The following is a 14,827-nucleotide window of genomic DNA, read 5'->3' on the forward strand; positions in this document are numbered from 1 at the left end:
TAGCAAAACAACAACAATAATCTCCTTACACTCATTTTGGCTTCATTCTGCCTTTGTTTATCAACTATGCCTTGACCTCACTTAAATCTGTAATGAAGCTTTTTATCCTCAGAGCTGACTATTTTATGTTTACTATTCAGTACTCCGCAGTGTGTTTGCTGTTACTATAACAACATCTTTTATACTAACTGATTTGAAAGTATTGGCCCTGTTAGTGGCTTGATCTTCAACATTGCCCACACGAGTAAGTTCCTAACTGTCTGCTCAAAGTAATTTTCAGACAAGACATTCAGAACAGTACCACATGTACCTCCACCTCTTGTGACATGGTGCTCCCATTACACAACTGGCAAATTGAAGCTTCCTCCTATTACAATAATGTGATCAGAAAATTTACTAGTGATATTCTCCAAGTTTTCCCTGAAGTGCTCTCCTGCTATGCCTATTGAGGCAAGCAGTCTACAAAAACATCAAATTACCATGTTTGATCCATATGTAATTCTTACCTTTACCCACATTATTTCAGTTTTAATTATGTTATAATCTTAGTAGATATCAGTGAGTTCTTTTTGGTAATAAGTACCCCTCCAATCCTTCTGATATACAGATCAATTCAAAATTCATGTCCAATAGGACAAGTAGGATGAACCATAACTCCAAAGACTAACTTTAGTAGGTGGTAGGATGGGCCAAAACAAGAAAAAAAAGTCCAGTAAACATGGGCTCTAAAATGTGTAACTTACAAGCTATGAGCACTGCTTCATATTTGCCACTGTGAAACATATCCTATCTACTGAACAAGTGCTCATAGCTCTTATGGTATGCACTTTAGAGCCCATGTTTACTAGACTTTTGTTCTTGTTTTGGTCCAAACTGAAAGTTTGTTGATGGCATTCTGGTTCACCCTATTTGTCCTATGGTACATGACTTTTGAGTCACCCTTTATATTCCACTCTGAATTTAGTATATTATTTATATTTCAGCCAACTTTCTCTTCTTATTACTTTGTGGGAATCATTCCCTTTTATAAGCAATACTAATTCTGGAGCTTTACTATGGATGCTCCTGCAGTTTAATGAGGCCACATTAATCATTACTTTTTCTGTTCTGCAAGAATGTAAGTTCTCCTTCAGTAGTAATGTGGACAATCTTTTTCCAATTACAGTATATAATTCAACATTGACCATATTGAGGGTTTCTAGCCATAGCAAAATAGGGTCCTGGGAAGAAAAGGCAGAGGACCTATTTTGTGACTGCTTAAGAAGATAAAAGAGATGTTGTACCAGGTGTACACTAAAAGTGCAATACTTTTAACAGTATATACCTATAACTGCAGCAGCAGTCAAATTGTCCACAGTGGCAGAGCTACCCTTTTTTTCTATTTTAACACATTGACAAGTACAAAAGCAAACTTATTTAATGAGAACATTCAAACCGATGTTGTAAATTATTTTCATCCTTAGTAATCATCTTTATTTGTGATTGAACTGATTTTGGGGTAAGTGTATAATAGAAATTAAAGTAAGTTTTCTTGTTCTCACATTTCAACACTGCATTGTTGTCTTGCTGTTATGTCATAATTATTTGACCCATTGCTGGTTGCAGGAAATACTCTTTGGTTCCTATTTTTCATATGGGTTGTCTTAGTTTTTGATGAGATGCTGCAGACACTGCCCATGACTGATGACTTTCCCTGTAACTGATCTGTAAAGAAATCGTGCATTTATTCTGACAAAATCATGTATATTGTATAACACTTACACTTACCATCTCTGCAGAGGTACTTTCCCTGAATATTTTGTGGCCACATCATCTAGTACATCCACTCAATATTTCATATTGTTGTGGCATTCTACAGTTTATGGAAGAAATTTCAAATTGCTACGTATGTGTACACTTGAATGAAGTGTATTGAGAATGAGAACATTTCTCTTTTTCTTGTCTTGATACACTGAAAAGGTTTTGTCCTCGTGACAGATCACAGTTGTTTTATAGTGCTGCTTTTGGGACTCTTATTGATTTTGGTATCACTCTTCTCAAATGGTTCTCTGTACCCACTAGGCTTGTACCATTACTCTTCGGTATTTCACTGAATAAGGTGGCACAGTGTTTAGGACGGTGGACTAGCATTTGGAAGGGCAATAGTTCAAATCCCCATCCAGCCATACAGATTTAGGTTTTCCATGATTTCCCTAACTTGTTCAAGGCAAATGTTGGATGGTTCCTTTGAAAGGACACGGCCAATTTGCTTTCCCATTCTTCCCTAATCCGATCTTGTGCTCCATCTCCATTGACCTCGTAGTCGATGGGATGTTAAATACTCATTTTTCTACTTTCCTTCTCCAGTATTTGAGTCAGGTGCATAGATATGAAAAAATTGTCTCTTGTCAAATTCCTGGTGTTTAAGGAATGATGCCACAATTTTCATTTCAATGTACGTGGAAAGGGTTTGATTCTCTGGTTGATGTTAATCCTTTCCTATGTATGAAGATCCATTGAACAGATTTTAGGAATCTACCTCAGGTGCTAACCAAAATTTAATTTAAAATTTATCTACCTCACTGGCCATGCACTGTGTAACTCTGCATCTGCCCTTAGTGGGAAAGAGTTGTTCATCAGTTGTGACGTGTTGTCCTGAACTGTAAACCAAGGAGCAATGAAATAATTCAAAATATGTGACACCAAAGCAAACTTGTCTGTTTTGAGTCTTATTGGCATTTGTTCCCTGATATCAAAGCATAAAAAATTCATATTGTCTCTAAAACTCTCGCGTGATATTGTGTTGTGAAAGAACTATGGTCATCAGTTTTCTAATCAAAAGCTATCAATTTTGATTCCTGTGGTACAAAAAAAGCCCTTAGCATACTAAACATCCATTAATAAATCTTCTCAAAAAGAGAAACACACCATTTGGTGTTTAGTGGGCTTCTGTCTGTATGTGCAGTTTAGTGTGTTTTAACATCATATCATCTATTAGCAGCCACCAAGAACTGACAGCACCTTGAACTGATGTTTTCCTTCACAAGTGGAAGTGGTCCTTCTGTATGATGTGAAATGTTTTGCTTTTATGGTTTTGCAGATACGTTCAAGATGATGTCCAAAATTTCCCATTCTGCCTTGTCTTCTCTGAATTCTGACTACCTTCTCCTCCTTTGCCTTTTTGTATTGTATCAAATGTCATGCCTTTGATGGAGGAGTTTATCTTGCCACTGTAACAATTATTGATGTAACTTGTCCAGACACTTCACAACTGCTTTTACTGCATTCGACATTGTCTGGAATATAATCATCACTGCTATTTCTGTGTGTCTTTCAATTTCACCATCTTACTACTCATACTCTGAAACTTGCTGCAAATGTTCTAAATATTTAATTACTTCCTTGTCTAACTACTTATGAGCCAGTGTCAGTATCTCTTGTCATGGCTTACACACAACAGGCATTTTAGGCATGGTACAACACAATGATAAACTCAGAAGCTACAGCATACATTGTAGCATCAAGTTGCAGCTATGTGCAATGCAACTGAGCATTTGCAGTACTCTCAGGGAATATCGGCATGTAAAGAAATATTAAGCCATCAAAATGATTGTTCCTACAGTGTTAGGAGTACAGTGTATAACACTGTTTGCACAGTCTAACTCTCAAAATTTAAAATAGTTCAAGAAAGGAGAAATATTGTTGTTATGGGTAGACTTTTTCAAAATTGTCATTTTGATGTTTCCATAGTTCTAGTGTAAAGAATGTCTTGCCCTTAGGGTCGATGGAATTTACATGATGTCTCATTAGTGCAGAAGCAACTATATTCATCAATCAATCCCTACAGTTTCTGAACATTATACAGAACACTAGTGGCACATTAAAAATTGTTATTTTCAAAAAATCAGCAGTTACTAAGCATTGTGGTTCTAGATTAAAGAAAGTCTTGGCCTTAGAATCCTTGCAAGGTACACTGTCTCTTGTCAATGCAAAAGCAACCATATTGATCAGTGAGTCTCTACAGTTTCTCAACACTGTGAAGGAGACCAGTGACACATTAAAAATTGTAATTTCAAAAAATATGTGCTGTTCTGAACACAACTTCACAAATAATCATAAAATTATGTGTCATGAAACAAAACATCTCGTTCCAAGCTTAAACCTACCGAGTCTCAGCCATTAACGAGGTCATAGAGATCAGAATATGTGGCAGTAACATAAGCCAGGACAGTGGCTACGTCTTGGTGTTGTGTGGAAGCAGGATCCAATGATGATAGTCTCCAGAGGAATTTGCCAAGTTGTTTACTTTACAGAAGACACCACTAGCATCTGAGACATTGACACAATCTATGGGAGCATGACAACAGTTCCTGATTAAGACTATGGGGATTATCATCGAGAGCTCGAATTTTTATTATGTTTTTTCATGATGTCCTGAATTGTCATTTTTCATGATGTCCCACGTTGTCATTTAATGAACAAAATATGAGCTTACAAAGTATTGAACCAGATTTATAATTGGGCTCAACAGTTCCCAACTGATAAAACTTGTTATAATATTCTTAATGGGGTGAAACCTACAGATGTCAAAGTAATTTTGGGAGGACCACAAGGAAATGCTGTAAGTTTGTTACTACACACACAAAATTGTCTAAGGAACAAACTACTTTTCTATTAACGAAAAATCATAGGAAATCTACCCGGTACAAGGTCTGTTCAAAAAATTCCAGAAATTTTTCCACAAAATTTTTCTACACTTATCTTTTACTTATTGTGCTTGGTCTCCTTCTAAATACTCTCCTCTACAATTGATACACCGCTCCCAACACCATTTCCACTTCTGGAAGCAGTCTTGGTACATGTCTCGCTGGAATGCTCGAAATGCTGTCTGCAAATTTTCTTTTATCTCATCTATTGTTGCAAACCTTTGTTCTTCCAACATAGATTGAACTTTGGAAATAAAAAAATCTGCAGGGCCAGATCTGGAGGATATGGAGGATAAAACAGCACAGTTATTTCGTTTTTTGTGCAATAGTCATGCACCAACAGAGATGAATGTGCGGGTGCGTTATTGTGATGCAAGAGCCATGAATTGTCTAGTCACATTTCGGGCCATTTCCTTCTCACATTTTCTTGCAGGCATCGCAGCGTGTCCCAATAGTACCATTGAGTAACAGTTTGCTCACGTTGCCAAATTCATTATGAACTAATGCTTTAAAGTCAAAGAAAACTATCAGCATGGCTTTGACATTTGACCTGAACTGACACAAGCGCCCCCCCCCCCCCTTTGTGTGTGTGTGTGTGTGTGTGTGTGTGTGTGTGTATGTGTCTTGGAGAACATTTCCTAACCAATTGTTAAGATTGGACCTTGGTCTCAACATCATAACCATAGACCCATGTCTCATCACTAGTTATGATTCTTTTGAAGAACATCTCATTCTCATTTGTGCGATTCAAGAGCTCTTCACAGATAGCGAGGCGATGGTCTTTCTGAGCCGCGGATCAAACTTGCCGGCAACATGGTGCATTCCAAGATTCTGTGTCAGGATATGACATGATCCAACTGAAATTCTACATTCTTCAGCAATCTCTGGGACAGTCAGTCTTTGAGTGGCTCACACAGTTTCATTGATGTGCCTGGCGTGATTGTCATCGGTAGATGCTGCAGGGGGTCCTGATCAAGGGTCATCTTTAATTTTTTAAACCATGTGAACCATTCATAACACTAAGTATGGCTTAAGCACTCATCACTGTAGACTTCCTGAGTTTTACGCTAAATTTGAAGCAGATGCATTGCTCCTCTACCTCGGACATATCGAAATTTGCAAACTGTGCAACACAATGTCATACTCAGTACAGTACTGAACAATAACTAACAGACACACAGCAGTGGAACTTCTGGCAGCTACACATTATACACACTCATATGCAGGGATGCCAACTGTATTCTGCTCTAACACACCATTGGCGCAAAATTATGAATGAATGTTCTGGAATTTGTTGAAGAGACCTCCTGTATACATACAACATTAATGGAAATTCGTGGATAGAAAAATGAGTAAAATAAATGAAAGGCAACTAATTACCTGTTGAGAACTAATGTGTGGCACACAGAAGCTCGTAATACAACACTGGTAACACTAGCTTTCAAGTTCTTGTTGTTTTTCTAGTAAGAGTACACACATTCACACACACAACCTGACAGCCAAATGCACGTTTACTAGAAAAAGAGCAAGAGCTTGAAAGCTAGTGTTAACTGTCTTCTGTTGCATATTTCTGTGTACCATGCACCAGTCCTCTATACGAAGTAGTACACACGTATGATACACATATAACTATTCATATATACATATCATTACGTAACTTAGTAACGATACTCAATCATCTCATTATGTAACTTTGTGACAATATTCAACCATTTCATTACATAACTTTGTAAGTGATCTTAACATTTTTTCAGAAGAAACAGTGCTGCAACAGAATTGTAAAGAATCTGTCATAAAATTGTGAAGTTCTTAAAACCTTATCACTGTCAATTGTCAGTACTTTTTGGGCATCAGTAAATGCTAGCACTTTCTCTTGGGTTACGTGCAACTCAGCACCTCCTAGTCACTGATAAAAAGAGATGAGTAATCCCATCTTAAGCACTGATCTGTCAGTGACATCTAAGCTGAGCGCAACTGATCCAGGCACTGGACATTGTCTTCATTATCTCAAACTTTTCTGTGAAAGTTATCCCAAAGGTGCTTTATTGGGTTGAGTTCAGGAGACTGAGCAGGTCACTGTTGTACTTAAACATTGTGTCTTTCAAGCCACTGAAAACGGCTCCAGCAACTTGTGATCTGGCAGTATGATATGACGAATTCAGGCCCATACTCTACAGCAGTCGGAAACACCAAAGTTTGCAAAATGTTTTCAATTTAAAGATTTGCCTGTTACTTTCCTCTTACAAAAACAAAATCCATTTTTCAAGTGACCATTATTTCTCCCCACACTGTGATAGAAATTCCTTGAAATTTTTGGATCTCATGTATGTTCATAAGACTTTGTGCATCACCTAGTTGCTTCTGTATGAACACTCATCTTGACTCTGGGTGCAAACCAAAGCATTGTTTATCTGTAAAGATGACTTTCCCTCATTGATCCACTGTCCAATTTCGATGTTGTAGGCACCACAAAACATTATTTCCTTGACAAATAGCTGGAAGCCTTAAAGGTCGATAGGCATGAAGGCCTTTTTCATGCAGTTTGTTTCTGACAGTTTGGGTTGAAACAATTATGTTACCTACATTTTGCAAGGCACTTCTTAACATTCTGGCAGTTGACGTTCTTACTCTAAGGGTTCTAAGGCATAGAAATCTGCCTTGTCCTGCACTAATTCCTTGGTTTTCTTCAGTGCTTTTCTTCTGAACAGCCAAATTGTTTATGACGACTCCACATTCTTGAAATCACACCTCTTCCTTTGTTTGGAGCACTAACAGCATCAGTTTGTTTTCCACCATTTTCAGTTATGGCAGTTGCTGTAAACATTCCATCGCGGTTTAAATGATGACTTTCTGCCATCATTAAATCTATTCTTAACTGTTAATTATGATTTTACGCAGTTATTAGTTATTTGTGTCCCCCTGTTTAAAACATACTTAATTCTTTTCAATACAACAATATAAAATAACAACTTTTCTTAATACAGTAATGACAAATGACTAGTACTTTAATATTTATTTCCATTCATTTTTCTACTTCGGTCAGTTTTTTCATGTTTCTATTTTTTTAGTTATTCCTTAGGCAATTTTGGTGTGTGTATATAAATGATCTAAGTGATAATATTGAAAGCTCGTTTGTGGACAGTGATGTTACTTGTAGGGAGGTAGCAATGCTAGAAGACTGTAGAAAATTCAGGAAGATCTCTTGAGGATTGATGATTGGTGCAGGGTATGGCAGTTGACCCAGAACGGTAATACATGCAATTCATTTTGCATATAGTAAGAACTATAAAAAGGTTGAGGAGTAACATGAAGTAGAACGCCCACATAAAACTAGTTGTAGGAATAGCAGGTGCCCGTCTTACTGTCATTGGAAGAATCTTAAGGAAATGTTACACATCTGTAAAAGAAGTGCCTTACAAAATACTTATTCAATCAGATTTTGAGTATTTATTATCAGTCTGTGACCCTTACCAGGTCGAATTGATGGGGGAGGGGAGATAATTAATATCAAAGAAACAGTGACATATTATGTCACAGGTTCAGTTCGAAAGTGCAAGGGTGTTATGGAAATGCTTTCTGATTCTAGTAACAGACGCTACAAGAGGAACCTGTGCATTTTGTAGAGATTTACTTTCAACATTCCGATAATATACATTCTGAGTATAGTCAAGCAACATTTTACTTCCCACCACATACATCCCACAAAAATCAGAGAAATAAGACCTTTTACAGAGTAGTAATGGCAGTTGTTCTTCCACATACCATTTGCAAATGAAATAGGAAACATGGAAATTGAATTATCCTCCACCACAGGACATAAGTTGGAGTACAGAGTCTTGATGTAGATGTATAAGAATACCAAGAACATCCTACACAAGTTGCTACATAATTTGTCTTTGTCAACTATACACAAACTGTATGATAATCGAAAGTATGAAAACTTGGGATACTTGAGGAGGTGCATGGCTACACTTCCTTATAGTTGACACATGGCTACAACTGTGACTGGAGTTACATATTGTAGTTGGAATTTTGTGTGTGTGTGTGTGTGTGTGTGTGTGCGCGCGCGCGTGCATGCGCGTGGGTGAGTGCGTGCGTGCGCGTGGGTGAGTGCGTGCGTGCGCGTGGGTGAGTGCGCATGTGCGCGTGCGTGCGTGCGTGCGTGCGTGCGTGCGTGCGCGTGGGTGAGTGCGCATGTGCATGCTTGCAAATGTGGGTTGCATGCAAACTAATATTTGTTGTGGATTTAAGATCTATATGGTTATGGTTGTATTTTATCATACTTTTTTCTTTTTCTTTAAAGGACGTTATCAAACTGGGTGCTGGAGTTCGAGAAGTGGGCACCGTCTGTTATTGTTGTTGCCTATAAAGGTTCTCCTGCTATGCGTCGTCAGATCCAGAGCCAGATGCGGTCAACAAAGTTTAACGTGCTACTCACGACTTATGAATATGTCATCAAAGATAAGGGGATGCTTGCAAAAGTTAGTTAATAATATTTCTGTCCAAAATGTTATTTGTTTTCAGACATTTGGTTCTAGAGTTTTTACATTTTTACTAACTGAAATTATTTTGAAACATAATGAAATTCTTGTAGTTAATTTGTAGAATCTCAGGCTGTTTGAAAAACCAGAAAAGTTGTTACATCTCGTATTTATGGGATATGCCAAGTAACAGAGAATATTTCTAGTAAAGTTTCTGTTTAAGTGTGCCTTGTTACATGCTTAATTTTTAAATTTCTGTACTAGTGGACCAATGTATGTGTATCAGGTGCCTTTAATATGGAAGAAAATGTTGGTTAAGCTTTTTAGAGAAAAAAGAGGGTAACAACATATAAAATAATAATAAAATGGGCTAATAAACATGTAGCACAACTGTTGCTTACTATAGATAGTTACCAGTACAATTGAAACTTTAAATTTGACTCTCTGGTTCTTTAGTGAAATAGGCTTACAAAATAAATTAGTTCCAACCAGAAGTTTTATTTTTAACTTTGTTATAAAAGACTGTTACTGTTTCCCATTTGAAAAACTTTCTAAGAGACATTATTTCAGAGTGCATTGTCTTCTTAGCTTTTCCTCCATAATGTTGTTGCTAAATAAGAAGTAGAACTTTTGTTTGAGATTTTAGTGGGATTTCTCCAATGTCATTCTTTCAAATGACCAAGTAAGTGATTTTCATACATCGTTGATTGTTCCTTGACCAGTAATGTTGTATTGGTTGGTTTTTGACTGATAACGTGCTTAAATTTCTGTGTCATATTTGAGTAAATGAGAGTGCAGCAGATTTACGTATGTATTTGGCTGGCATTCCAGCCCAATGTGCTGGAGTTAGCTGTCATGTGTGTTTTGCTGATGAAGGCTGTGGCTTTGAAGCTACATATCTAAGTGTCTTTTAATTGTGCCTGTCTGCAACTTACCATGTCTTCTTTACAGTAAGTAGCAATCTGTCTTTTCCTACATTGCTGATATTTGTGCCTGGAGTTTAGATTGTTTGATATTTGGCTGTAAGGATTTAAATACTTCTTTCAACCAATATATTGATAGATTTGCTGTTAAACAGTCAGAGTAGTTAACAGTGTACTACCTTGAAAATATTTCTGGCTGGAACTGTATAGCATCTGCCAACTCTCATTTGGGGAAGGGGGGGGGGGGGGATATTAATAGTATAGTTGCAGTCTTATACGACAGAGTACAATATGAGGAAGACAACCACTGCCTGTTTAGAGTAGGTATGGGTAACAAATGCTGACCCATGGTGTGTGTGTGTGTGTAATTATTTTTATTATTATTTTTTTCCTTGACGTTAATGGTATAAGATATAAGTGGCACCCCTTTTCCGATATGCCACGCCAATGAAATATGCATTTTTGAGAGTACATTCATTTTATGTTTACCGCTTCGTCAAATGTTAAATTTAGTTATGTGTTGTGAACATTGTATCTTTGCGTATGACGTTTTGCAGTAGCTGTCTGACGTTTTACAGTAGCTGTCTTAAAGCTTCCATTGCAGAATTCTGCAATGCTGTTACCGTATTTTACGGACTGTAAGATGCAACTTAATTTTCAAGCAATTTTTTAAAAAAATAACATTTTTACCATTTTTATTATTAGATTGCAAAGCCAGACTAAAAAAAAATTCGTGTATAAAACCAAACTGACCTTTCAAATCCCTGAAAACTGTCATCTGAACTTTCTTCTTCTTCTTCTTCTTCTTCTTCTTCTTCCTCTTCCTCCTCCTCCTCCTCCTCCTCCTCCTCCTCTTCATTGTCATTGTTGTCCTCTTCGTGTATATAAGTTGTTCTTCACTGCCATATAGAGTGTTACTTATGCTGCACTTCTTGAAAGATTTAACAATAATGTCTTCTCTTACTCTAGATAACTGTTTTATCCACTGACACACTCATCTGATTGTAGGTAATTTTAAAGCTCCCTTCAGTGTGAATTCGTTTTGGATTTCATCCAGTTGTTTCATTCCTCTCTCATACACATTTAAATGGTTTATTTATCACGACATCAAGAGGTTGCATTTGTGAAGTAAGTATTCCTGTAATAACAGAAATATCTGGTTTTCCCTGTCTCAGTGTCTCTTTCACAGAATTTTTCAGATGCCTACTAAGCTGATCTAGCACAAGAAGAGAACTCTTCTTCAGTAAAGCACCTTTCCTTTCCTCTCATACTTGGACTCGGTTAACCCATAATTTCATACCAGCCTCATCCATTCAACTCTTGTCATGTATGTGAACAACAGCACCTGGTGGTATTTCAGGAGGTTTTGGCATTGTTTTGCATTTGAAAATGATCATTAGCACAACACGAAAGGACAACAGTGTAGTGTATTGCATTTTGTCATGTCCACTTGTTTTTAGAGTTCAGCACCTTTCATGACAACAGTTCTGTTATGCGGCACATTGAGTGCCAGAGAAGTTTTATCCATATTTGCTAATTGGCTTAGTTCCATTCTAGTTTTCTTTCAGTTTTGAATAATAAAGCGATGGAAAGATAACATTTTCTCTTCATGCTCTTGTGGCATTCTCAGATATTTTTGTTTTGGTTCTCATTCTAAGTCCATGATGCTTCATGAACCTATAGCATGAACCAACTCCACCGTTAAAGTCTGTTAAGTTCCACTGTAGCGCTAGCTTACAAATGTGTATTTAAATGATTTTGGACTAATTCCAATGCCATTTTGATGGTGTCCTTCAGTACGTCATTTTCTAGTATTGACCATTTTGCATTCAGTCGTCTATTTGCACATTTAGTCTTCATCATTTTTTTCAGTTCTTCTTTACTACCCAGCAATTGTGAATGCGTTTTTTCTGTTGGTGGAGGGCTGAAATGCCACTCAGCTACTATGTTTATGTGTTCTTCTTCCTATGCTATTACTTTGTATCTATAGCCTGCTTCATATGAATATCTTTTATCTTTTCCCCATTACGAAACTAGCTACTAAAAAAACTATTGTACTGTTACTGATAACACAAATGACTTTCAGTTCAAGTTCACTGGCACCATAGACTGCAATGACACATCATAGGCCGCCGTTGGATAAGAAGCTGCAGCAGCAAGTCGTATACTCCTAGCTCACTCGTTTGTTACATAGTTTAATTCTTAATTTCTTTGCGTGTTTTTGGTTCTTGCATTGTTTAATTCATAAATTTCGGGCGTATTATAGTATTTGAGAGTTGTAGCATCGCGTTTTAGTCCCTGAATAGTGTAAATTCGCGTAGTCGTTTGTCTACTGTTTTGTTTTGAACGGCCAGTGTCGGTTGGTCGCAGTCAGTGTGCTCCCTGCCGCCGTTGGATAAGCAGCTGAGCAGCAAGTCGTATACTCCTAGCTCACTCATTTGTTACATAGTTTAATTCTTAACTTCTTTGCGTGTTTTTGTTTCTTGCATTGTTTAATTCATAAATTTCGGGCGTATTATAGTATTTGAGAGTTGTAGCATCGCGTTTTAGTCCCTGAATAGTGTAAATTCGCGTAGTCGTTTGTCTACTGTTTTGTTTTGAATGGCCAGTGTCGGTTGGTCGTAGTCAGTGTGCTCCCTGCCGCCGTTGGATAAGCAGCTGAGCAGCAAGTCGTATACTCCTAGCTCACTCATTTGTTACATAGTTTAATTCTTAACTTCTTTGCGTGTTTTTGTTTCTTGCATTGTTTAATTCATAAATTTCGGGCGTATTATAGTATTTGAGAGTTGTAGCATCGCGTTTTAGTACCTGAATAGTGTAATTTCGCTTAGTCTCCTTCCGCCGCCGAGCAGTGTCAGCAGTGCGCAAGTAGCAGCATTACTGCATTTACTAGGCAATCTTGTATTTTAATAACCGTTTAAATTTTGTCGATTTGTTTGCGCTCTCTGTAGATTAGTTCAGACGTTCTTTGCAAAACAGTTTTTAGCATGGATAGGGACTGCAACTGCTGTGTTCGGATGCAGGCTGAGTTGGCATCCCTTCGCTCCCAGCTTCAGGCAGTGTTGGCTTCAGTCACACAGCTTGAGGCTGTTGCCAATGGGCATCACTGTGGGGGTCCGGATGGGGGTTTGTCGGGGACGGCCAGCTCGTCCCACGCATCCCCTGATCGGACTACGACTGTGGTTGCCCGGGATACTGCCCGCATTGAGGCTGATCCCTCACCTGTGGTAGAGTGGGAGGTCGTTTCAAGGTGTGGCAGGGGGCGAAAGACATTCCGGAGGGCTGAACGGAAAGCCTCTCCAGTTTGTCTGACGAACCGGTTTCAGGCTCTGTCTCAAGCTGATACTGATCTTCGGCCTGACATGGCTGCTTGTCCTGTTCCAGAGGTTGCCCCTCAGTCTGCAAGATCCGGGCAGTCGCAGAGGGTGGGCTTACTGGTAGTTGGGAGCTCCAACGTCAGGCGCGTAATGGGGCCCCTTAGGGAAATGGCAGCAAGAGAGGGGAAGAAAACCAATGTGCACTCCGTGTGCATACCGGGGGGAGTCATTCCAGATGTGGAAAGGGTCCTTCCGGATGCCATGAAGGGTACAGGGTGCACCCATCTGCGGGTGGTCGCTCATGTCGGCACCAATGATGTGTGTCGCTATGGATCGGAGGAAATCCTCTCTGGCTTCCGGCGGCTATCTGATTTGGTGAAGACTGCTAGTCTCGCTAGCGGGATGAAAGCAGAGCTCACCATCTGCAGCATCGTCGACAGGACTGACTGCGGACCTTTGGTACAGAGCCGAGTGGAGGGTCTGAATCAGAGGCTGAGACGGTTCTGCGACCGTGTGGGCTGCAGATTCCTCGACTTGCGCCATAGGGTGGTGGGGTTTCGGGTTCCGCTGGATAGGTCAGGAGTCCACTACACGCAACAAGCGGCTACACGGGTAGCAGGGGTTGTGTGGCGTGGGCTGGGCGGTTTTTTAGATTAGATGGCCTTGGGCAAGTACAGAAAGGGCAACAGCCTCAACGGGTGTGGGGCAAAGTCAGGACATGCGGGGACCAGGCAGCAATTGGTATTGTAATTGTCAACTGTCGAAGCTGCGTTGGTAAAGTACCGGAACTTCAAGCGCTGATAGAAAGCACCGAAGCTGAAATCGTTATAGGTACAGAAAGCTGGCTTAAGCCAGAGATAAATTCTGCCGAAATTTTTACAAAGGTACAGACGGTGTTTAGAAAGGATAGATTGCATGCAACCGGTGGTGGAGTGTTCGTCGCTGTTAGTAGTAGTTTATCCTGTAGTGAAGTAGAAGTGGATAGTTCCTGTGAATTATTATGGGTGGAGGTTACACTAAACAACCGAACTAGGTTAATAATTGGCTCCTTTTACCGACCTCCCGACTCAGCAGCATTAGTGGCAGAACAACTGAGAGAAAATTTGGAATACATTTCACATAAATTTTCTCAGCATGTTATAGTCTTAGGTGGAGATTTCAGTTTACCAGATATAGACTGGGACACTCAGATGTTTAGGACGGGTGGTAGGGACAGAGCATCGAGTGACATTATACTGAGTGCACTATCCGAAAATTACCTCGAGCAATTAAACAGAGAACCGACTCGTGGAGATAACATCTTGGACCTACTGATAACAAACAGACCCGAACTTTTCGACTCCGTATGTACAGAACAGGGAATCAGTGATCATAAGGCCGTTGCAGCATCCCTGAATATGGAAGTTAATAGGAATATAAAA

At 39.0% G+C, this 14,827-nt stretch overlaps 1 protein-coding gene across 3 annotated transcripts in view; it reads left to right on the top strand.

Moving 5' to 3' along the window:
* LOC126470218 (ATP-dependent helicase brm) overlaps positions 1-14,827 on the top strand; it is a 386,916-nt gene that overhangs the window by 208,953 nt on the left and 163,136 nt on the right. For all 3 annotated transcript variants that reach the window (XM_050097899.1, XM_050097901.1, XM_050097900.1), the window contains one exon: positions 8,989-9,166. In XM_050097899.1, coding sequence (XP_049953856.1) covers positions 8,989-9,166 — 178 coding nt within the window. The remainder of the gene's footprint in view (positions 1-8,988; positions 9,167-14,827) is intronic.

This window comes from Schistocerca serialis, chromosome 3, assembly GCF_023864345.2.
Source record: "Schistocerca serialis cubense isolate TAMUIC-IGC-003099 chromosome 3, iqSchSeri2.2, whole genome shotgun sequence".
NCBI lineage: Eukaryota > Metazoa > Arthropoda > Insecta > Orthoptera > Acrididae > Schistocerca > Schistocerca serialis.